The sequence below is a fragment of the Lepisosteus oculatus genome, chromosome 14, assembly GCF_040954835.1.
Source record: "Lepisosteus oculatus isolate fLepOcu1 chromosome 14, fLepOcu1.hap2, whole genome shotgun sequence".
Classification (NCBI taxonomy): Eukaryota; Metazoa; Chordata; class Actinopteri; order Semionotiformes; family Lepisosteidae; genus Lepisosteus; species Lepisosteus oculatus.
Genome location: NC_090709.1, coordinates 13,690,498 through 13,715,592, shown reverse-complemented (window position 1 = coordinate 13,715,592; position 25,095 = coordinate 13,690,498). Strand labels below are relative to the sequence as shown.

Below are 25,095 nucleotides of genomic sequence, written 5' to 3'. Positions count from 1 at the left end.
ATACTGATAGACTGATGCACCACCAGGCTGAACAGTGTGAGGGCACAGCTCACATCCTCTTCCTTATTATTATAGGTAGTAGGAGCAGCAGTAGGAGCAGCAGTAAAATATTAGTAGCAGCAGTAGTATCAGTGGCAGCAGCAGTTGTGGTAGCAGTAGTAGTATTAGCAGTTATGCTGTATTTAAACTCTCCTGTTCAATATAGCAGAGTTCTTGTGTTACAGCTTCACCATAATAGCTGCAGCAGCAGGAGCCACAGAGTCAGTTTCAAATTTGAAAAAGCAACAAAATTATGAAATAAAAAAAGTTCAGTCCTTGTTAATACAGTGGTGATTTAAGGCAGAGCTGTACTGGAGCTACAGGTAAGGCTCTGCAGTGAGACTGTGGTTTGTGCTCCTCCGAGCTCTTCCAGCACAGGAAGCCAGGCTGTACTGTGAGGCTGTGGGTGTCAGTGTGATGAGGCAGCTGAGAGCTGAGGTGTACAGAGAGACACACAGGGAGTCCAGTGTTCAGAGCTCCAGTGCTGCACAGGGAGACACAGGAGAGTCCAGTGTTCAGAGCTCTACAGGGTGACAGGTCCTCTCCCCACACAGCTCTCTCAGTGTGTCTCTCAGGGCTGAACAGGAGGGGCTGTTCCTGTCAGAATGGAGGCTGACTCTCAGAGCTCCAGTGTCAGTATGAGGAGAAGCTCCCAGACCTGACTGCTGCCAGAGCCTCTCACCCTGAGTGGCCATGAGCACTGAGCTCCTCAGCAGCTGAGAAAAGCCTCCTGTCTCCTGTGCTCACAGTGTGGTTGAACACCTGCACTGTCTTCCTGCTCCTTCTCCTCTCTCTCTCCCTTCCTGTCTCTCTCTTGCTGTGTGTGCTCTTTCTGTCCATCTCTCTCTCCTCTTCTCTCACTCTGACAGTCTGTGCAGAGTATCTGAAGGGGATGTAACATTGATCGGCAAAGGAAAAGACTTCTCAGAGGCAGAATAATAAAAAAATCTTTATCTCCTCTCAGTCAGATTCACAGCTCAGACTCACACACAGAGCTCTGGGTCCTTCAGTACTTTAACCAAACTCCTCCGTACTGAACACACAGAAGCTCATCTCCATCCTTCTCTTTATCCTGACAATCCAGAACCAGAGCACATTGAGACAATCAGTGCTGCTACATGAACAATATCAGACAGAACAGCCTGGACTCAAGTCACATCTCCCCCTTTTCTCCTTCCTCACAGCCTCTTAGAGACAGAGCAGAGCTCCTGGTTCTCCTCTCCATGAACAGGGCTCAGGGGTCACTCATCTGGCAGCTGTGGGCTCTGTTCCAGGTCAGAAGCAAGAAGCTTCTATTAACCCTTTCCAGGACCTCCAGCCCTTCAGTATTACTGCCCTGATTCATTGTCTGTACTGTAAGTCAGCCTCCATCCCTCTGTCAGAAGTGGTTTACTGAAAATTGAGCAATATGTGTTTATCTCTTATTATTATTTTTACTGATTTAATGAACAGCAGTATTGCCACTCTCTCACGGAGTCTTATATACAGTTAAACAGAGTCTGATAACAGTTATACAGTTAATTAAATCACCAAACTGGTTGAGGAACTGAGAGCTCGAGTGGAAATAAAACCAGGAGATGCTCTTCAACCTTAAAAGCGCTCATTACAGGGACTTGTGCCCTTTCTCTTCTTCTCTAACGGAGTATGCTTTACAACGCATTAGTCTGTGAAGTAAACTATTTTTTTTTTGTTTAATAAATTGTATTCCTCGGTTTGTCGGTCTCCTTCTCCAGCTGTTATGAATCGCCTCTCTTCACAGCCTGGTGTTTTTCCTTTTGGAGATGTTACAGTATATCTGTAAGAAAAGCCCCCCGGTCTCTGGACAAGAGTCTCCTCCAGCGGAGACGCGCTCTGCTCTGTCAGAAAGAGCGCTGTGACGTCACAGACACCAGCCAGAGCGCAGGGATCAGAGAGCGAGACCGCAGGAGGAGCGCGGAGCGCACTGAGAAGAGATATTGATCACTTATCTATCGACAACCAATTAATTCAACTAAAAAACCTTAGAATCATCAATTAACTTCACAGATTGGTGAGTACTGATTATTTTCTTTCTTTAAATTCTTTAAATATCTAGAAAAGAGTCAATACACCCTGTATCGATCAAATACCATAGTGTGTTTAGTGTTCATAATGTTCAATCCCAAATTAAAGAATGATTATTCAAATTATTGTTTAGAAATTGTATTCTAGAGCTTGAAAATTATATTCTAAGTTGATAAATTTGTGTAGGTAACAGTTTAAATGCATTTTTCCACTGTTTACAAATTATAAGTATGGTAACCACGGCGACACGTGCCACATCACTGTGCCCAGCTAGGTGTCTCGCCTTCGTCACAAAGAGTGGTTTGACGTCACGGACTAATACTAATGCGAGTGTATTCACATTTAATATTAATGAGACTACAATCGGTAGCTTTAATAATGCTAGTGTTCATGTCAGTATTAATGGTGATTGCGCTTCTGATAGTTTTGATGCCAGTATTCATGTTAATATTAGTTATAATTATAGAGTTACTGTTAGAGTATTTACACTAGTAGTCATGTTTTAGTGATAGCATTACTGTTATTATTAGTATTAGTAGTTCAGTAGTAGTTTGTGTCAGTGATAATGATAGTGTAATTCTTAGCGATAGAGTTACTGTTTTAATGTTAGTGGCATTTGTGTTAGTGTTAGTTATACTGTATTTGTAGTTCTGAGTGTGTGTTTTTTTGTCTGTGTGTGTGTGTTGGTGTGTGTCTATAAGTATTTGTAGTCTATGTGTGTGTCTGTGAATGTGTGTCTGTGAGTGTGTGTAGTGTATGTGTGTCTGTGAGTGTGTGAATATGTGTGGGTGGGTGTCTGTCAGTGTGTGATAATGTGTGTGATTGTGTGGGTGTATATTTGTCAGTGTGTGTGAGTGTGTGTGTAGGTGGGCTTGGGCTCCACTCGTATGTCTGACAGAAGTGACCCATCAACAGGTGTTGAGGTCCAGAGTCGCCTGAGAATGGAACCACTTTCTAGACCAACGTCCAGAGAGCTGTGAGTGCTCTGTTTTCATCACTATAACTAGTAATGACAGCAGTAGTAGTATTAATATCAGAATTAGTATTAGAATTTGTAGTCATGGTCATAGTAGTAGCAGCAGAAGTAACAACAGTGGTAGTTGGATTATCCAAGCACTAACTCCAGGAACTACAGTATTACACATTTATACTCTATTTTTCAGGTATGTTTTGTAAAGTGCTTTGATGTTCTGGATTAAAAGGCAAAATATAAGAAAAAATTGATTGATTGATTGATTGACTGTGAGAGTGAAGTCTGGTCGAACTTGTTTGTCTAACTGAACTGTCCTGTCCACAGATGTCAACAGAGGTGAACAGAGAAGATGTCCAAACCCACCAGAGACTTAAGACAAGTTTGAGAGTCAGGCCCCGGACCCAGAGAGCTGTGAGTCCACTGCTGATCTTCTTCATATTGTAATTCTTCCTCTTCTTCCTCCTCCTGAAATTAAAGCTCATCACAGTAGCCGTGCTCTATTGTCCTCTCTTGAAGAAGAGAAAGACTCTACCTGACAGTGTGTGCATCTGCGTGTGTGTTAGTGTGTGGGAGTATGTGTCTGTGGGTGTGTGTGCTTGTGAGTCTAGTCCAGCCTATGTCTGTAACACAACTGTGTCTGACATCCCCAGATCAGGAAGGAGGTAACAGGAGACTCAGCCAACACAGGTTGTGGAGCCAGACCCAAGACTCCAAGAACAGCGAGTCTGCATTATAATTATTATTATTATTATTATTAGTAGTAGTAGTATTTGTAGTGAATGTGTGTGACGTTGTGTGTGAGAGAGGGTGAGCATGTCTCAAACTCCATTCCTAGAGGGTCTGGTGCATCATCTGGTTTCCTGCCCAGAGGTCTTGGTTACAAAGTTGATCTAATTTTTTAATTAAACAAAAAATATTCTAATACTGTACCTTTATCCAGACCTTAAATATCCAACTGTGCCTTGAATATTTTGAGTCTTCAACAGTGAGAGACATCAAAATATATTATTAATCACATTATTTCCACATCTTCTTATGAAAATAATTAGATTAATTGTTTAATTGGCTAGCCCCATTTGGAAAGAAAACCTGGAGATGCACCTGGCTCTCCAGGGATTGTGATTGGGCTTGAGACCCCTGGTCTAGCAGAACTGGCCCCTCAACAGGTCTCGATAGGGATGTTGGGGATCATGAAGCTGGATAGCTGAGGGCTGGACACTGCTTCTGGATCGAGGATGACAGGCCACTGTCATGTGGGGTCATCTTGGCCCATGATGATGATGTGTGTTTGTGTGACTGGCTGGTAACTCTATTTTCTCCTCCCCAGCACTGCCTGGAGAAACTCGCTCAAGTCGAGAGAGGAATGGCCGAGCAGAGACAAGGGTGTCACACCGAGACCTGGGGCAGATCCCACAGGAATGTGAGTAGTGGCTTCAACAACATGGTTGGATAGCTTGTTCCACACCCCCACCCTTCTCTGTAAAGAATACTGTATTAATACTGTTAGACTAAGAATAAACCTGTACTGAGACACAAACTTGGTTAGCTTCTGCTGGTGAGACTAAAGCAGTCAACTTGCTGACAGGTCTTGACAGAGGTGGACGTGACCCTGAAAGGCCGGAGAGGGGCAACCGATACTGAGGCTCTGAGCAAAGATTCGTCCAGTGTAAGACAACCAATGTGTTCTGCTCAGGATGATGATGGTGATGCAGATGGTAGTGTAGATAATGAAGGTGGTTATTATCATGATGTTGATGGAAAGGTGTTGATGATGATGATGGTGGACATGATGATTGTCATGATGAAGAAGGATACGGTGATGAAGTTGGTGGAGATCATTTATTAGAAATGTGATGAAGATGATGGTGACGAAGATAGTGGAGATTATAATGGTGGAGGTGTTGATGAAGGTGACACAGTCATGCCTATGTGTGGCTGTGTGTGAAAGGGAAGGTGGGGTTGGATCAGGTCTGCCGCTGTCATCTGATAAGAGTGTCAGAGGAAGAGGGAGCAGACTCCCCCTGCGTCTCACCCCGGGCAGCCGAGAGCTGCAAGTCTGTGAGCCCGATATGTCTGTGAGGTCTGTCGAAAGTTTGGTTTCAGCTGCAATGATGGTGACTGTGATTGCTGGGAGTCCAGGGGCAGGGCTTGGTCCTCCTGGAGACCGTCTCAGTTTTCTCTCTGTCCTCCTCATGCCCTCTCTGTGCCCCTGTCCCCTCAGGCCAGCCAGCCAATCACCAGGCAGGAGACCGAGACCCAGCTGTGGAACTACCCTAAGGGCCCGGAGAGGGATCTGCAGAAGGACAGGGCATGGACCTCCTCCTTGGCAGCCCACATACCCCATTGCTCGCCCCCTCACACACCCCCTCACCCACCCCCTGGTACACCCGCTCACCCGGGCCTGACCCCAGCGGCCCTGTGGCGGCTCAGGGAGGGCCTGCAGGTCGAGCTGGAGGGGCTGCTCCAGGAGGAGGAGATACGGGTGCGGACCTGGGCTCAGAACATGATATCATCGATCCAGCTGGACTGCCTGGCGCTGTACAATGAAGTCCTGCCTGACTTTGAATCAGAGGGATTGGTAAGTCCCTTAAACCCCTCCCCCTTGCTTGAATCACACTGAGGTATGCAGGGGCTGGGGCGACTCACCTCTCCAAGACACCTGCGTCATCCCACTCCCATTTCACCTCAACATGGTTCTGAGAAAATCTCCCGTCCCCAAGGGGAGAGAGACAGGAGCCGGGCTGGGCCTCCAGCCCTCTGTTTATTCAAGATTATTGCCTCAGGAGGTGGGTGAGGTGGAAGACACACTGTCTACAGATCACCACTAGGGACAGCGTAAAGCAGGAGGTGAGACTCTTGATCATGGATAAGGATAACAGTGGGATGACTCCCCCTCTCTTGAATCACTGCCTACTGATGATGTTATGTCACTCCAGCTCCTCCTCATGGTGGTGTCTGCAGTCAGGCAATTTGGAGAATCGTTGAGGGATGATGATGAATATTCACCTTTCTTGTTCTCCCAGGGCACAGGAATCATGAAGCAGGACAACTATGAGGAGGTGAAAGAGGCGCTGAAATCCTACTTCGAAAATACAATGGTCAGGTGTGACTTATCCGAGGTGGACAAGTGCTTCCGCCAGGCTGCAGCCGAGCTTGACCTTATCCTGCAGAAGTACCTGGGAGATGTTGTGGCCGAGGTCTGTGAATAGCAGGTTTATTTTGATAAAAGACATTTCTCATCCCCTTCTATTTTGGTGTCTATTTCATGTAAAGGATTTGACTTGAAAATTAAATGTTTAATCGACTTACAGGGAGTCTTCTTTAAGATGTGTATCGGATAGCTCTCCACTGTCACTTTACTGGACTTTTGAAGTAACCAATCTACAATGAAAATATATACTGCACATCTTAAGTAAAATGAAGAGAAATCCGTGTGCTGATTGTCACCAAAAATGTCACAAATTAACCGCCAAACTGTTTAACATGTCCAACCACATCTTCCTATTTTGCAGTGATTATAATTCTTTCAGTTTCTTCTCTTGTATTTTCCTTACTGTTTCACTGTCCCCTTCCCCCATGTGGAGATGGATCCACAGACGAAACCCTGTTTCACCATTTGTTTGTTCAAAGTCTTTGGACTGACTTGCAACTTGCGAAGCCCCAGTGGCACAATCAGTCAGGGTGCACAGCAGAGTTATGGCGATGTTGTGTGTTCATGCTTCACCTGGAGCAATGGCACCTACAGATCCAGCCATTCAAAATGTGTGGAGTACATGGCGGTAAAACGCGGTGGGCATGGCGAATCATACCACATTTGAATTGAAATATGATAATAGTATCTGGAAGCACCTTGTAAAATCACCAGGTGGAGCTAATAAAGCTTAAAATCTCATGTACAGCATTTGAGCTGTCACCAGAAAACACCTTGTTTTGAATCCCAGTCACTGCTGAGGGACAGTCTTTTCACAATTAAGAATTTAAATTGCATACTCTTTTAATAATTTGAAACTGTATTACAGAATGTCAATCATTAAACATTAAAAAATAGGTACATTTTATAAAAGAGATTGCTCTTGTGGACAAAAGTACACAACCTTCCACCTTCATCATAAATATTTTAATTATGCATAAATATTTTATGCATCAAAGTCTTTAACTTGGTAACTAACATGGGTTCTGGTTTTAACATGCTTGTTCTAACATTATTAAGCTTCTATTCTGTAATTCATAAAAAGTTATAACGTTTTATCCTTTTCTAAGAATACGTAGTAAAAACACCACTTGCTGTTATTGTAAAAAAATACATGTTGTAGTGATTTAACATCACTTGATAGTTATATTAATATGGGATCGTGTAACTAAGCAGCTAAAGTATCACAAGTGGACGTTTTGATCTTCGTTTCTTTTAAAAAAAACTTCTATTGTCATTGTAGTGGTAATGAGCACTGTAATTGTCACGAAAGCTTTCTTTCCAGACCCTATGCGGACGACACAATCCGGGGTTGAGTGAGGAAACACAGGGAAAAAGTCATGCAGGATACGGGAATAAAAACAGGGGGGCGTGTCCATGGAGTGCTGGTGGTCAGGGAAGGTGTAGCGAGGCAAACAATTCGGGGACGAGTCCAAAGAGAAGTCCAAAAACAAGGCAAAAGTCCATGGCCAGGAGATCCATCCAAGACAGGAGATTAAAAACCAGAACCGGGTCGGGACCGGCAAGGGGAACAGGAACAGAAACTTAAAACCATGACAGAGCCAGACACATCCAGGACCCGGGCTCGCATGATACAGGAACCAATGCAGAGCCCAGATTGGCGTCTGCGTCTGGCTTATAAGGGGGAACTGAAAAGGGGCTGGAACAAGGGACAGGTGTGGGGAATAAGGCAAACAAGGAAGGGCTGGAGCGCCCTTCAGAGGAGGGGTTTGCGATCATGACAGTAATGTACCTAGGCGCACCTAGGCACGATCAGAGCCGAATGCATAAAGATATTCCTTTATTATAGTCTACTACTACTACTACAGTCCACTATAGCTTATTGTGAACATGATGTGTCTTTTTCAGGTTTACACCCAAATTGAGAAAATAATGACCAGACACATTATTATAGTTTCAGTGGTATTTTTAATTTGTTATTCTCAATTCTAATTACAATACATACAACTTCGTTTTAAGGCTTGAGGCGTCTGTTAAACTGCCCAACTGAATAAAGTGTTTTGAATCAAATCGGTTGAACAGTTGACAGTATTCCCGTTTGATAATTCACGTTTTTATTTAATTATTAATATAAATTAACATTGAATATGTTATGATAAATACATATATAAAACATGTTAATATAGTGTCCATTATACTTATTTTTTTTAAGTATTTGTTAGAAGAAAAACTTGTGCCGTAAGCAGGTATTGAACTTGGATTGTCAAGGGCTGCTCGAAAACACAGCTGAGACGAACAGTTTTAAAATGTTTTGAAAGTAATCATGCGCGATTGAGTCAAATTAAAAATAAACCATGTTTGCAAAGAATGTGGAGTACAGTAAATTAATATCATTATTAATTTCTTTAGATAAGCGATTCCATCTTATATTTCCTATTTAGCGGATTCTAAAAAGTATGAGGTTTTTTACTGCGATAACGAGCACAAGTATTCATAGAAAAGGTTAATCAGTTAACTTTGAATGTGTTGTGATATTTAGAAATACCATCAAATTCAATATATTGTCAATAATATTTTACTATTTTAGTTTTTCAAAGAAATGTTTATCTGTTAAAAGAAAACTCATGGCAAGAGCTGGGTTCAATCCCCCAGTTTACAGCATACAAGTCAGATGCCTAAGCCATTATACCAAGACACTGCTTGACAGTTCAAGTTATAACTGAACAGGGCAGGCCAAAAGTTTCCAAGTAATCGCGGGTGAATGAGTCAAATTGATGCAGATGTTTACAAAGAATGTCTACTACTGTGATATTTTGAGCTATATGAATAAAATAATATCATTATTAATTTATTTAGATACACAGTTCCATATTATAATCCCTATTAATCAAATTATAAAAAGTATGCATTTTTTACTGTGATATCGAGCCCAATTAAATATGAATAAATATTAATGAAGTTAGTACTTTTACTTAGTATATACTTTTTATGAAGTTCTGTATATAAACTTAATACAGTCAGAAGTACATAAAACCTTTTCCAAAATAACCACAGTATGTAACCGAATGAAAGACTGATGCTTAAAATGTTTATGAAGAAAGTGGAATACTGGTGTGTATTTTTTATTTAAATTACCAAAACCAGACATATACATTTTACATAATATGTTTATGTTCCTAAATTAATATCATTTATGACCTTCAGACGCATTATACTCCTCTTCTTTTAATGCTCAGCTACTAAAATGTCCCTTTAGTTGTAAAATGTCCATATTAATATTCAATATTAAGCGGATTGAAACATGCACAGTAAAGAGATCAAATAAAGCAATCGTTTCACTAACAACCAATTCATCATGAGTGCTGCCTGTCAGTCATTTTGGCCAGCCAATCACTTACTGCGGTACAACTCGGTGAACTGTAGAAAATTTCCACAGTACGGGGTTGTACTGTGCATTTTCAATGGCTGTATCTGTATATATAAAAATTATAAAAGCCAACCACTTTTATCATCATATTCTCGCTGAGAGGAAGGAATCAGTGTAAATATATAATTACAAGTGATAATAAGAGCAGCTTTATGATAACCCTAAGAAAATACTACTATATTGGTAGTTGGGGGAATGTATATTACATATATCTAGAATATAAAATTAAGGAAAAGGAAATGTATCACTCAAAAGGAAAAAACGAGAAAATCATTAGTTAATGAACCATTAGAATACTATATATTTAATATTTCTGAGTACATGATTATGTAAAGTTAAAAACTACTTATGTTGAAAGAACTGCAAAAACAAAATAATATGCAAACAATACATGGGATAGTGAAAAAATAAAACTTTTCTGACATTTGGAATAGAAATTATACAACAACTGAAAATTAGACAATTTTATATTGTAAAGTGAAGAGACAGGTGAGTTTATAAAGAGCAACATGAAAGTGAAGCTCCCAGAGTTAAAATTGCAGCAACTTAAACCCTGTGGTGTCTCCGGGGGAAAGTTTATGTAAATGAAAGTAGTACTCACACCACACTTTTCTTTCCGGAGTTTCGTGGCGTTTCTTCCTCCAACTATTTTCCAAACACAGTCCGTAATCCGTTCCCTAATCCTGATCCGAACCGAGTTCCAAAAGTCCGTAATAAAGCCAATCCGCGATGTATCCTTATCCAGTGTCCGTAATCCAAAAACCATAAACCTGTTCTCCTTTCAGTAGTCCATTATTCTTTAGCCCGATCTTTAACATACACCTCTTTCCTCTCTTTTCCTCCAAACCGCATCCACTTATCGGCTTCACTGCCTCCGGGGCACCTATATTTCGATTCCTGATGCAGCTCAGCTGTGTCTCATTGTTTCTCAGGGTAGACCCTTTCCATTTACTGGTCAGCTGATTCTTTTTGGCAGCCATTTTGCTAAGGTCCATATCTAGTATTTTAAGTAGGTCATTCCGAAATTACCTGTTATGAATGACCCTTCCCCTGGTCATGTTATAACCCTTAATCAAACTAGGAGAAGCCTAGACAAAGAAGAACCAAAACAATGAAATAAGACTTTTGCAATGGTCTAACACAACATAAGAATACATTTAGATGAAATCTTTACTATTTTACAGGAGAACCTAATAGGGAAAGTTATAAAAGCGTGTACAGTATGTGTCAGAAACCTAGAGAGAATTCACGTGCAGTATCATTTTGCTTAAAGTTGAACTGAGTACAAACAATACAGTTGCATTACAGTGTGCAATACACTATTTCAAGTTTAAACTATAGTACAACTCACTCTGCTGTGACTCCTTGCATCTCTAGGCTATAACTTCCATCGAAGAGAGATTTTATCAGCAGCATGCAATTGATTCTTCCGACATTTTGTTTAATACTGTAATGTGGATGTAAGAACTCATGAAGTATTACCAGGATCTACATTTAGCACTGCTGGTATTGATGGAGTTGAAATGCATGATGTATTTATTGACAGCTATATCTGAGCCGATAATGATTAAAATACCTCCTGTAAAGTGTTAGGATTCATAGCAAGGCATATTTCTCCCCCCTAAACGTTGCTATTGCTTGTGTAAATGTTGCTATTGCTAATGTAAACGTTGTACATTATATGAGCCTTACCAGTTTCAGTAGCTCCTGGTGTGTGTGGTTTTTAAAAACCTAAAGTAATAAGAAAATTACTTGTACACAGCAGTGTGTCTGTGGAGATTACCTAGGAAACGCTGAAGCTCTCTGCACACAAGCAATCCACCTTAAATGAAAATTGCCTGCAGTCTGCCACTTATGCGTTTCCTTTACTACAGAGTAAATTCATAGGAATGAAGAGAAATGGAAAGAAAAAATATCACATTAAAGTTTCCAGTTACTTGGCACAAATGAATCAGCTATTTCTATATCCAGTCACACAGGAGACGGGTTGATTCGCCGATGGGGATGTGTTGTTTCTCTACCTTCTTACTAGACTGTCGTTCAATTCTGTCTTCTTTGAAAGCTTTTTACATCTTTTAAGCGCTCTCGCTTAAACCACACATAGAAAACCATCACTGCTGATGATTTTCATGGGCCGATGCACACTTGTTCTGTAGAACTCTAGTGATAAAGCCCTGCCTGTGAATATTGTACGAGAATTATAAAGGGCGAAACAACAGCACCAACCAGAGGAATGGTAACAGGAAGAATTGTGTTCTTATTTAATATGTCCTTTTGAGACATGCCTTGTAAATGCACACAGGTGTTAGAACATTGACAAATAATTTATAATGGAGCTGTGAAAACAAAGATTTTCCTATACCACCCAATAGTAAAAAGGTACTGTATATGTGAAATTGATTTTTATAATAAAAATGTAAAGTTAAATTGTTTCCTGATTACTTGTTGCTGAAATTTGCATTACATTAGGTATATATTATGTTATACTTTTTATGTTCATCCACCAAAATTTCCCTTAAGTTGTAAATTCCACATTAATATTCCATATGAAGTGGATTTAAACATGCACAGTAGAGATACAAATTAAATGATGAAATCGTTTCACTAACATCTAATGCAGCACAAGTGCCACTTATTGATCATCTTTGGCCAGCGAAATGCATACCGCAACACACCACACGACCTTTACTGTATTAGGAAGAAATACTGCACGTTTTGAGTGCCTGCATCTGGAGTCAGGGGTCTTTTGTCTGTGATTTGAAAGTCTGTTTTTTGTGATGGCTTGTCTTGGACTCTTAAAAAGGACAAAGTGAGTCCTGCAGTTTGGTGTTTGTATTAAAGATCCCATTTTATTGTATTTTTCTTCTTAAAAGAGGGAGCTTGCCTGTGTTTTTGGATGCTTTTGTTGTAAAAGACTTAAGGACAAAATCTTGGCTTTTCTCCAGAAGTACAGCCTTGAGATTCCAGTTGGTTGTGACCAGACAACCTCTGAAAATGTCACACTGAACACCAGTGAATCTCAGCTGCAGGAGATTCAGGAGGGACTTACTGTATCCAGACTGATACAGATACAGACTTACTGTATCTCAGAGGTGTTGACAAGAAAGTGGGTTTCCATCACAGCACAGGATTACTACTTTACACAAACAGTGGTGGGAGTGTGAAACAGGTTCCACAACATTTTAGAGTAACATGAGATGAGATAGTTAGATTAATTAGTTTCTAATAATAATCAGACACACAGGGTGCTGTCAATGTCACACAGAGATCAGGGGTTTGTTAAAACAGCTGGATGGGCCAGCTGGCCTCCTCTTGTCTGTCCCCATCATGGTCTGATCTTCTCATGCTGTGTGAGTGAGTTAGTATTTTATTGTTTTAATTATTGGGAACACAAACCACTGGATTGACTTCACATTAATCTCTGTACATGAGCAGCTACTGACATCTTAAAAAATCATAAAAAAACTTCTCTCTGTCAGCATGAGTCCAAAATGACACCAAAAGTCACCTCCCCTACAACACCACCTCCTTCTTTTAAACAACAACCACCAAAGAAATCACAGCTGTTTCTAAACCACTCCCCCTAATAATCGTAATCACACCCCTAAAAACGACACCCCCTAGCACTCACAGCCCCGCAGCTCTGTGCAGATCCAGGAAGTGAAACTCAGAGATCAGTTTAGTTTCTTTTGAAACAACCTCACTGCAGCTCTGTCTCTTACTGCTCCTCTCTGTGCAGTTTTTACTTGTCAGAAAAATGGCAGAAGGCAATATTTCAGTTTCTCAGGACCAGTTCAGTTGCTCAGTGTGTCTGGATTTGCTGAAGGATCCAGTGACTCTGCTCTGTGGACACAGTTACTGTATGGGCTGTATTAAGAACTGCTGGGATCAGGATGATCAAACTGGGATCTACAGCTGCCCCCAGTGCAGACAGACTTTCACCCCAAGACCTGATCTTCACAGAAACACCACCTGGCTGAGGTGGTGGAGAAACTGAAGGAGAAAGAACTCAGTGGTCCTCCTCCTGCTCACAGTCCTGCTGGCCCTGGAGATGTGCTGTGTGATGTCTGCATCTGAATCTTACTGAATCTCTAGGCTCTCTGTGTTGCCTGTTTTTACCTGGAGGAACTTCAGCTCGTTCATTGGCTGAAAGTTCCATGGGCATCAGAGTCCCACGTGGGTTACTCGGCCCTACCAGTCCCTGATTGGTTGATCAAGGTGAGATATGAGTCACTTACTCCTGACTCTTAGGAGCTACAGAAACTGGTAAGGCTCATATAAGTGCAATGCAATAGCAACGTTTAGGGGGGAGAAATATGCCTTGCTATGAATCCTAACACTTTACAGGAGGTATTTTAATCATCATCGGCTCAGATATAGCTGTCAATAAATACATCATGCATTTCAACTCCATCAATACCAGCAGTGCTAAATTTAGATCCTGGTAATACTTCATGAGTTCCACATTACAGTATTAAACAAAATGTCGGAAGAATCAATTGCATGCTGCCGATAAAATCTCTCTTTGATGGAAGTTATAGCGTAGAGATGCAAGTAGTCACAGCAGAGTGAGTTGTCCTATACTTTAGACTTGAAATAGTGTATTGCACATACAGTGCCTTGCGAAAGTATTCGGCCCCCTTGAACTTTTCAACCTTTTGCCACATTTCAGGCTTCAAACATAAAGATATAATTTTTTTATTTTATGTGAAGAATCACCAACAAGTGGGACACAATTGTGAAGTGGAACGAAATATATTGGATTTTTGAAACTTTTTTAACTAATAAAAAAATGAAAAGTGGGGCGTGCAAAATTATTCGGCCCCCTTGCGTTAATACTTTGTAGAGCCACCTTTTGCTGCGATTACAGCTGCAAGTCGCTTGGGGTATGTCTCTATCAGTTTTGCACATCGAGAGACTGAAATTCTTGCCCATTCTTCCTTGCAAAACAGCTCGAGCTCAGTGAGGTTGGATGGAGAGCGTTTGTGAACAGCAGTTTTCAGCTCTTTCCACAGATTCTCGATTGGATTCAGGTCTGGACTTTGACTTGGCCATTCAAACACCTGGATACGTTTATTTGTGAACCATTCCTTTGTAGATTTTGCTGTATGTTTGGGATCATTGTCTTGTTGGAAGATAAATCTCCGTCCCAGTTTCAGGTCTTTTGCAGACTCCAACAGGTTTTCATCCAGAATGGTCCTGTATTTGGCTGCATCCATCTTCCCCTCAATTTTAACCATCTTCCCTGTCCCTGCTGAAGAAAAGCAGGCCCAAACCATGATGCTGCCACCACCATGTTTGACAGTGGGGATGGTGTGTTGAGGGTGATGAGCTGTGTTGCTTTTACGCCAAACATATCGTTTTGCATTGTGGCCAAAAAGTTCGATTTTGGTTTCATCTGACCAGAGCACCTTCTTCCACATGTTTGGGGTGTCTCCCAGGTGGCTTGTGGCAAACTTTAGACGAGACTTTTTATGGATATCTTTGAGAAATGGCTTTCTTCTTGCCACTCTTCCATAAAGGCCAGATTTGTGCAGTGCAAGACTGATTGTTGTCCTATGCACAGACTCTCCCACCTCAGCTGTAGTTCTCTGCAGTTCATCCAGAGTGATCATGGCCCTCTTGGCTGCATCTCTGATCAGTCTTCTCCTTGTCTGAGCTGAAAGTTTAGAGGGACGGCCAGGTCTTGGTAGATTTGCAGTGGTCTGATACTCCTTCCATTTCAAGATGATCGCTTGCACAGTGCTCCTTGGGATGTTTGAAGCTTGGGAAATCTTTTTGTATCCAAATCCGGCTTTAAACTTCTCCACAACAGTATTACGGACCTGCCTGGTGTGTTCCTTGGTCTTCATGATGCTCTCTGCGCTTTCAACAGAACCTTGAGACTATCACAGAGCAGGTGCATTTATACAGAGACTTGATTACACACAGGTGGATTCTATTTATCACCATCAGTCATTTAGGACAACATTGGATCATTCAGAGATCCTCGCTGAACTTCTGGAGTGAGTTTGCTGCACTGAAAGTAAAGGGGCCGAATAATTTTGCACGCCCCACTTTTCATTTTTTTATTAGTTAAAAAAGTTTCAAAAATCCAATAGATTTCGTTCCACTTCACAATTGTGTCCCACTTGTTGGTGATTCTTCACATAAAATAAAAAATTTATATCTTTATGTTTGAAGCCTGAAATGTGGCAAAAGGTTGAAAAGTTCAAGGGGGCCGAATACTTTCGCAAGGCACTGTACAAGTATACAATGCAACTGTATTGTTTGTACTCAGTTCAACTTTAAGCAAAATGATACTGCATGTGAATTCTCTCTAGGTTTCTGACACATACACACTTTTATAACTTTCCCTATTAGGTTCTCCTGTAAAATAGTAAAGATTTCATCTAAATGTATTCTTATGTTGTGTTAGACCATTGCAAAAGTCTTATTTCATTGTTTTGGTTCTTCTTTGTTTAGGCTTCTCGTAGTTTGATTAAGGGTTTAAGTTGCTGCAATTTTAACTCTGGGAGCTTAACTTTCATGTTGCTCTTTATAAACTCACCTGTCTCTTCACTTTACAATATAAAATTGTTGTCTAATTTTCAGTTGTTGTATTCTAGATATATGTAATATACATTCCCCCAACTACCAATATAGTAGTATTTTCTTAGGGTTATCATAAAGCTGCTCTTATTATCACTTGTAATTATATATTTACACTGATTCCTTCCTCTCAGCGAGAATATGATGATAAAAGTGGTTGGCTTTTATAATTTTTATATATACAGATACAGCCATTGAAAATGCACAGTACAACCCCGTACTGTGGAAATTTTCTACAGTTCACCGAGTTGTACCGCAGTAAGTGATTGGCTGGCCAAAATGACTGACAGGCAGCACTCATGATGAATTGGTTGTTAGTGAAACGATTGCTTTATTTGATCTCTTTACTGTGCATGTTTCAATCCGCTTAATATTGAATATTAATATGGACATTTTACAACTAAAGGGACATTTTAGTAGCTGAGCATTAAAAGAAGAGGAGTATAATGCGTCTGAAGGTCATAAATGATATTAATTTAGGAACATAAACATATTATGTAAAATGTATATGTCTGGTTTTGGTAATTTAAATAAAAAATACACACCAGTATTCCACTTTCTTCATAAACATTTTAAGCATCAGTCTTTCATTCGGTTACATACTGTGGTTATTTTGGAAAAGGTTTTATGTACTTCTGACTGTATTAAGTTTATATACAGAACTTCATAAAAAGTATATACTAAGTAAAAGTACTAACTTCATTAATATTTATTCATATTTAATTGGGCTCGATATCACAGTAAAAAATGCATACTTTTTATAATTTGATTAATAGGGATTATAATATGGAACTGTGTATCTAAATAAATTAATAATGATATTATTTTATTCATATAGCTCAAAATATCACAGTAGTAGACATTCTTTGTAAACATCTGCATCAATTTGACTCATTCACCCGCGATTACTTGGAAACTTTTGGCCTGCCCTGTTCAGTTATAACTTGAACTGTCAAGCAGTGTCTTGGTATAATGGCTTAGGCATCTGACTTGTATGCTGTAAACTGGGGGATTGAACCCAGCTCTTGCCATGAGTTTTCTTTTAACAGATAAACATTTCTTTGAAAAACTAAAATAGTAAAATATTATTGACAATATATTGAATTTGATGGTATTTCTAAATATCACAACACATTCAAAGTTAACTGATTAACCTTTTCTATGAATACTTGTGCTTGTTATCGCAGTAAAAAACCTCATACTTTTTAGAATCCGCTAAATAGGAAATATAAGATGGAATCGCTTATCTAAAGAAATTAATAATGATATTAATTTACTGTACTCCACATTCTTTGCAAACATGGTTTATTTTTAATTTGACTCAATCGCGCATGATTACTTTCAAAACATTTTAAAACTGTTCGTCTCAGCTGTGTTTTCGAGCAGCCCTTGACAATCCAAGTTCAATACCTGCTTACGGCACAAGTTTTTCTTCTAACAAATACTTAAAAAAAATAAGTATAATGGACACTATATTAACATGTTTTATATATGTATTTATCATAACATATTCAATGTTAATTTATATTAATAATTAAATAAAAACGTGAATTATCAAACGGGAATACTGTCAACTGACAACAATAAGCTATAGTGGACTATAGTAGTAGTAGACTATAATAATAGTGGACTATCTTTATGTATTCAGCTCTGATCGTGCCTAGGTGCGCCTAGGTACATTACTGTCATGATCGCAAACCCCTCCTCTTAAGGGCGCTCCAGCCCTTCCTTGTTTGCCTTATTCCCCACACCTGTCCCTTGTTCCAGCCCCTTTTCAGTTCCCCCTTATAAGCCAGACGCAGACGTCAATCTGGGCTCTGCATTGGTTCCTGTATCATGCGAGCCCGGGTCCTGGATGTGTCTGGCTCCGTCATGGTTTTAAGTTTCTGTTCCTGTTCCCCTTGCTGGTCCCGAACCGGTTCTGGTTTTTAATCTCCTGTCTTGGATGGATCTCCTGGCCATGGACTTTTGCCTTGTTTTTGGACTTCTCTTTGGACTCGTCCCCGAATTGTTTGCCTCGCTACACCTTCCCTGACCACCAGCACTCCATGGACACGCCCCCCTGTTTTTATTCCTGTATCCTGCATGACTTTTTCTCTGTGTTTCCTCACTCAACCCCGGATTGTGTCGTCTGCATAGGGTTCGGAAAGAAAGCTTTCGTGACAATTACAGTGCTCATTACCACTACAGCGACAATAGAAGTTTTTTTTTAAAGAAACAAATGTCAAAATGTTTCCAAAACGTCCACTTGTGATACTTTAGCTGCTTAGTTACACGATCCCATATTAATAAATCTATCAAGTGATGTTAAATCACTACAACATGTATTTTTTTACAATAACAGCAAGTGGTGTTTTTACTACGTATTCTTAGAAAAGGATAAAACTTTATAACTTTTTATGAATTACAGAATATAAGCTTAATAATGTTAGAACAAGCATGTTAAAACCAGAACCCATGTTAGTTACCAAGTTAAAGACTTTGATGCATAAAATATTTATGCATAATTAAAATATTTATTATGAAGGTGGAAGGTTGTGTACTTTTGTCCACAAGAGCAATCTTTCTTTTATAAAATATACCTACTTTTTAATGTTTAATGATTGACATTCTGTAATACACAGTTTAAAGTTATTAAAAATCTAAAGAGTATGCAACTTAAATTCTTAATTGTAAAAAGACTGTCCCTCAACTGTGACTGGGATTCGAAACCAGGCGTTTTCTGGTGACAGCTCAAATGCTGTACATGAGATTTTAAGCTTTATTAGCTCCACCTGGTGATTTTACAAGGTGCTTCCAGATACTATTATCATATTTCAATTCAAATGTGGTATGATTCGCCATGCCCACCGTGTTTTACCGCCACGTATTCCGCACATTTTGAATGGCTGGATCTGTAGGTGCCATTGCTCCAGGTGAAGCATGAACACACAACATCGCCATAACTCTGCTGTGCACCCTGACTGATTGTGCCACTGGGGCTTTGCAAGTCGCAAGTCAGTCCAAAGACTTTGAACAAACAAATGGTGAAACAGGGTTTCGTCTGTGGATCCATCTCCACATGGGGGAAGGGGACAGTGAAACAGTAAGGAAAATACAAGAGAAGAAACTGAAAGAATTATAATCACTGCAAAATAGGAAGATGTGGTTGGACATGTTAAACAGTTTGGCGGTTAATTTGTGACATTTTTGGTGACAATCAGCACACGGATTTCTCTTCATTTTCCTTAAGATGTGCAGTATATATTTTCATTGTAGATTGGTTACTTCAAAAGTCCAGTAAAGTGACAGTGGAGAGCTATCCGATACACATCTTAAAGAAGACTCCCTGTAAGTCGATTAAACGTTTCATTTTCAAGTCAAATCCTTTACATGAAATAGACACCAACAATAGAAGGGGATGAGAAATGTCTTTTATCAAAATAAACCTGCTATTCACAGACCTCGGCCACAACATCTCCCAGGTACTTCTGCAGGATAAGGTCAAGCTCGGCTGCAGCCTGGCGGAAGCACTTGTCCACCTCAGATAAGTCACACCTGACCATTGTATTTTCGAAGTAGGATTTCAGCGCCTCTTTCACCTCCTCATAGCTGTCCTGCTTCATGATTCCTGTGCCCTGGGAGAACAAGAAAGGTGAATATTCATCATCATCCCTCAACGATTCTCCAAATTGCCTGACTGCAGACACCACCATGAGGAGGAGCTGGAGTGACATAACATCATCAGTAGGCAGTGATTCAAGAGAGGGGGAGTCATCCCACTGTTATCCTTATCCATGATCAAGAGTCTCACCCCCTGCTTTACGCTGTCCCTAGTGGTGATCTGTAGACAGTGTGTCTTCCACCTCACCCACCTCCTGAGGCAATAATCTTGAATAAACAGAGGGCTGGAGACCCAGTCCAGCTCCTGTCTCTCTCCCCTTGGGGACGGGAGATTTTCTCGGAACCATGTTGAGGTGAAATGGGAGTGGGATGACGCAGGTGTCTTGGAGAGGTGAGTCGCCCCAGCCCCTGCATACCTCAGTGTGATTCAAGCAAGGGGGAGGGGTTTAAGGGATTTACCAATCCCGCGTATGCACCCTCTGATTCAAAGTCAGACAGGACTTCATTGTACAGCGCCAGGAAGTCCAGCTGGATAGATGATATCATGTTCTGAGCCCAGGTCCGCACCCGGCTCTCCTCCTCCTGGAGCAGCCCCTCCAGCTCGACCTGCAGGCCCTCCCTGAGCCGCCACAGGGCCGCTGGGGTCAGGCCCGGGTGAGCGGGTGTACCAGGGGGTGGGTGAGGGGGTGTGTGAGGGGGCGAGCAATGGGGTATGTGGGCTGCCAAGGAGGAGGTCCATGCCCTGTCCTTCTGCAGATCCCTCTCCGGGCCCTTAGGGCAGTTTCACAGCTGGGTCTCGGTCTCCTGCCTGGTGATTGGCTGGCTGGCCTGAGGGGACAGGGGCACAGAGAGGGCATGAGGAGGACAGAGAGAAAACTGAGAGGGTCTTCTCCAGGAGGACCAAGCCCTGCCCCTGGTCTCCCAGCAATCACAGTCACCATCATTGCAGCTGAAACCAAACTTTTGACAGACGTCACAGACATATCAGGCTCACAGACTTGCAGCTCTCGGCTGCCTGGGGTGAGACGCAGGGGGAGTCTGCTCCCTCTTCCTCTGACAGTCCTATCAGATGACAGCGGCAGACCTGATCCAACCCCACCTTCCCTTTCACACACAGGCATGACTGTGTCACCATCATCAACACCTCCACCATTATAATCTCCACTATCTTCGTCACCATCATCTTCATCACATTTCTAATAAATGATCTCCACCATCTTCATCACCATATCCTTCTTCATCATGACAATCATCATGTCCACAATCATCATCATCAACACCTTTCTTTACATAGAGGAGGGTGGGGGTGTGGAACAAGCTGTCTAGCCATGTTGTTGAAGCCAATACTCATGTTCCTGTGGGATCTGCCCCAGGTATCGGTGTGACACCCTTCTCTCTGCTCGGCCATTCCTCTCTCGACTTGAGCGAGTTTCTCCAGGCGGTGCTGGGGAGGAGAAAACAGAGTTACCAGCCAGTCACACAAACACACATCATCATCAAGGGCCAAGATGACCCCACATGACAGTGGCCTGTCGTCCTCGATCCAGAAGCAGTGTCCAGCCCTCAGCTATCCAGCTTCATGATCCCCAACATCCCTGTCGAGACCTGTTGAGGGGCCAGTTCTGCTAGACCAGGGGTCTCAAGCCCAATCACAATACTTGGAGAGCCAGGTGCATCTCCAGGTTTTCTTTCCAAACGGGGCTAGCCAATTAAACAATTAATCTAATTATTTTCATAAGAAGATGTGGAAATAATGTGTTTAATAATATATTTTGATGTCTCTCACTGTTGAAGACTCAAAATATTCAAGGCACAGTTGGATATTTAAGGTCTGGATAAAGGTAGAGTATTGGAATATTTTTTGTTTAATTAAAAAATTAGATCAACTTTGTAACCAAGACCTCTGGGCAGGAAACCAGATGATGCACCAGACCCTCTAGGAATGGAGTTTGAGACATGCTCACCCTCTCTCACACACAACCTCACATACACTCACCCTCTCACTACTACTACTACTACTACTACTACTACTACTACTACTACTACTACTACTAATAATAATAATAATGCAGACTTGCTTTTCTTGGGGTCTTTGGTCTGGCTCCTGTTTTGGCTGAGTCTCCTGTTACCTCCTTCCTGATCTGGGGATGTCAGACACAGTTGTGTTACAGACACGGGCTGGACTAGACTCACAAGCACAAACACCCACAGACACACACTCCCACACACTAACATACACGCAGATGCACACACTGTCAGGTAGAGTCTTTCTCCTCCTCAAGAGAAGACAACAGAGCCCTGCTACTGCAATGAGCTTTAATTTCAGGAGGAGGAAGAAGAGGAAGAATCACAATCTGAAGAAGACCAGCAGTGGACTCACAGCTCTCTGGGTCTGGGGCCTGACTCTCAAACTTGTCTCCAGTCTCTGGTGGGTTTGGACATCTTCTCTGTTCACCTCTGTAGAAATCTGTTGACAGGACAGTTCATTTAGACAAACAAGTTCGACCAGACTTCACTCTCATAGTCAATCAATCAATCAATCTATTTTTTTCTTATATTTTGCCTTTTAATCCAGAACATCAAAGCACTTTACAAAACATACCTGGAAAATAGAGTATAAATGTGTAATACTGTAGTTCCTGGAGTAACTGCTTGGATAATCCAACTACCACTGTTGTTACTTCTGCTGCTACTACTATGACCATGACTACAAATTCTAATACTAATTCTGATATTAATACTACTACTGCTGTCATTACTAGTAATAGTGATAAAAACAGAGCACTCACAGCTCTCTGGACGTTGGTCTGGACTCTAGAAAGTGGTTCCATTCTCAGGCGACTCTGGACCTCAACACCTGTTGATGGATCACTTCTGTCAGACACACGAGTGGAGCCCAAGCCCACAGATATACACCCACACAATAACACACATTATCACACACTGACAGACACCCACCCAAACATATTCACACACAGACATTACACACACACACAGACACTCACACACACTCACAGACACACATTCTTACACTGACAGACACACACACATACACTACACACATTCACAGACACACATTCACAGACACACACACAGACACAACACACACTCACAGACACGACATACATTTATATACACAATCAGACACTCACACACATACTCACACACATTCACAGACACACACATAGACTACAAATACTTATAGACACACACCAACACACACACACAGACAAAAACACACACACTCATAACTACAAATACAGTATAACTAACACTAACACAAATGCCACTAACATTAAAACAGTAACACTATCACTAAGAATTACACTATCATTATCACTGACACAAACTACTAATACACTACTAATGCTAATAATAACAGTAATGCTATCACTAAAACTAACATGACTACTAGTGTAAATACTCTAACAGTAACTCTATAATTATAACTAATATTAACATGAATACTGGTGTAGCGGCGAGGCTTATTAATAAGGCAGAATTAAGTGTTTCTGAGCTTCCCAAATGAGGCCCCATTTCTCTGTTCATCTCTGTGGTGCAGCCACAGAGAAACCATTCATGCAAGATGTTTTCTTTTGATAAGGACAGCTCCCAAAGGGGGATGCACTTAGCTAAGCCTGGCTATCATGATCAATGGTCATCCATTGGCGCCTATCTGTCTAGGGAGTGCCAGTTGGACATCTGGACTGCATTACTAAGTGTCAGGAGTAAGTGACTCATATCTCACCTTGATCAACCAATCAGGGACTGGTAGGGCCGAGTAACCCACGTGGGACTCTGATGCCCATGGAACTTTCAGCCAATCAATGAGCTGAAGTTCCTCCAGGTAAAAACAGGCAACACAGAGAGCCTGAGAGATTCAGTAAGATTCAGGGAGATTCAGTAAGATTCTGGAGAGGATTCTGTGGACTGTTCTAAAGGGAATTCAAAGGAGAATTCCAGGGCAGGACGGCCCAGGAGCAGAAGGCTCCCAAGGGCAGGACATTCTCGCAGCGCGCCTCCTGACCATCCTGAGACTCAGCCCGGACAACCACGGAACGGCCAGTGTGTCCGAGTGCCAGAACTTTCCTTTGTTCTAAGAGTCTAGAGTGGAGGTTGCCAGAGAGTAACCAGCAGCAGGCCTCGTGAACAGGTCGGAACTGTGGACAGCTGAATTACTATTCAGAACTAGCTCTTCATCAGGAACGAACCGGTCCTCTTCCTGACTTGATGGGACCCACAGTCATCTTTTCTCCTGTGCACAAACTTTGCTAGTTAAAGCCAACAGTGAGCATCAGCAGTGCACCGTCGCAAGCCGCACATCACAGCCTGGCACGGAGCCAGAGAGCGCGGATTGGACAGCAACAGCCTGCAACTGTTTCTTTGTGCCCGCAGGAGATCTGAATCCCCAAAGATTGGATGAGTATTCAACTTCAATGCATTACAGCTCGAGAATTCAATTGTTATCCCAACCAGTTGATATCAATTTAATTCCTAAGAGTTATGTACTTGTTTGAGTATCTAATGTAGAAGTTATAACTAAGTTCATTTACGAAACGGTCTTAATGAATGATATACTGAACGTATGTCCTCTTTATATATGTAACTCTTTGTAACTGACTGAATATATATCTTTTGTATTCTGATAACCCTCTCGATAAGATCTGTTAGGTTTACATGCATATTCTATGTATTAATAAATGTATCCTCGTGTATTAGTACCTGTGTGTGCGCGTTGTTTGAGTTATGTCGCATGGTTGGATTCTAAAGCCATCAAAAGAATCAACTTTGTGATTTACTGGTACAATTAATAATTGTCTCAGTAAATGCCCAAACCCTACAGAACTGGTGCCTTCAGAGAGCTACTATGATTACATATTTGGCGCCCCTGAACCGGTTTTCCCTACACTGGCATCAAAACTATCAGAAGCGCAATCACCATTAATACTGACATGAACACTAGCATTAATATTAAAGCTACCGATTATATTCTCACTAATATTAAATATGAATAAACTCGCATTAGTATTAGTCCGTGACGTCAAAGCATTCTTTGTGACGAAGGCGAGACACCTAGCTGGGCACAGTGACGTGGCACGTGTCGCCGTGGTTACCATACTTATAATTTGTAAACAGTGGAAAAATGCATTTAAACTGTTACCTACACGAATATATCAACTTGAAATATAATTTTCAAGCTCTAGAATACAATTTCTAAACAATCATTTGAATAATCATTCTTTAATTTGGGATTGAACATTATGAACA

General features: G+C 41.3%; 2 protein-coding genes across 1 annotated transcript in view; both read right to left on the bottom strand.

The window, feature by feature from the left end:
* The window catches only part of LOC138242764 (zinc finger protein 271-like), a 1,399,044-nt gene that overhangs the window by 303,443 nt on the left and 1,070,506 nt on the right, over window positions 1–25,095 (bottom strand).
* Window positions 1–25,095, bottom strand: part of LOC138243332 (antigen WC1.1-like) — a 157,905-nt gene that overhangs the window by 22,960 nt on the left and 109,850 nt on the right. The window contains exons 15-17 of the mRNA XM_069198895.1: window positions 20,615–20,655; window positions 20,287–20,446; window positions 19,664–19,841 (exon numbers count right to left, since the gene is read on the bottom strand). Coding sequence (XP_069054996.1) covers window positions 19,664–19,841; window positions 20,287–20,446; window positions 20,615–20,655 — 379 coding nt within the window. The remainder of the gene's footprint in view (window positions 1–19,663; window positions 19,842–20,286; window positions 20,447–20,614; window positions 20,656–25,095) is intronic.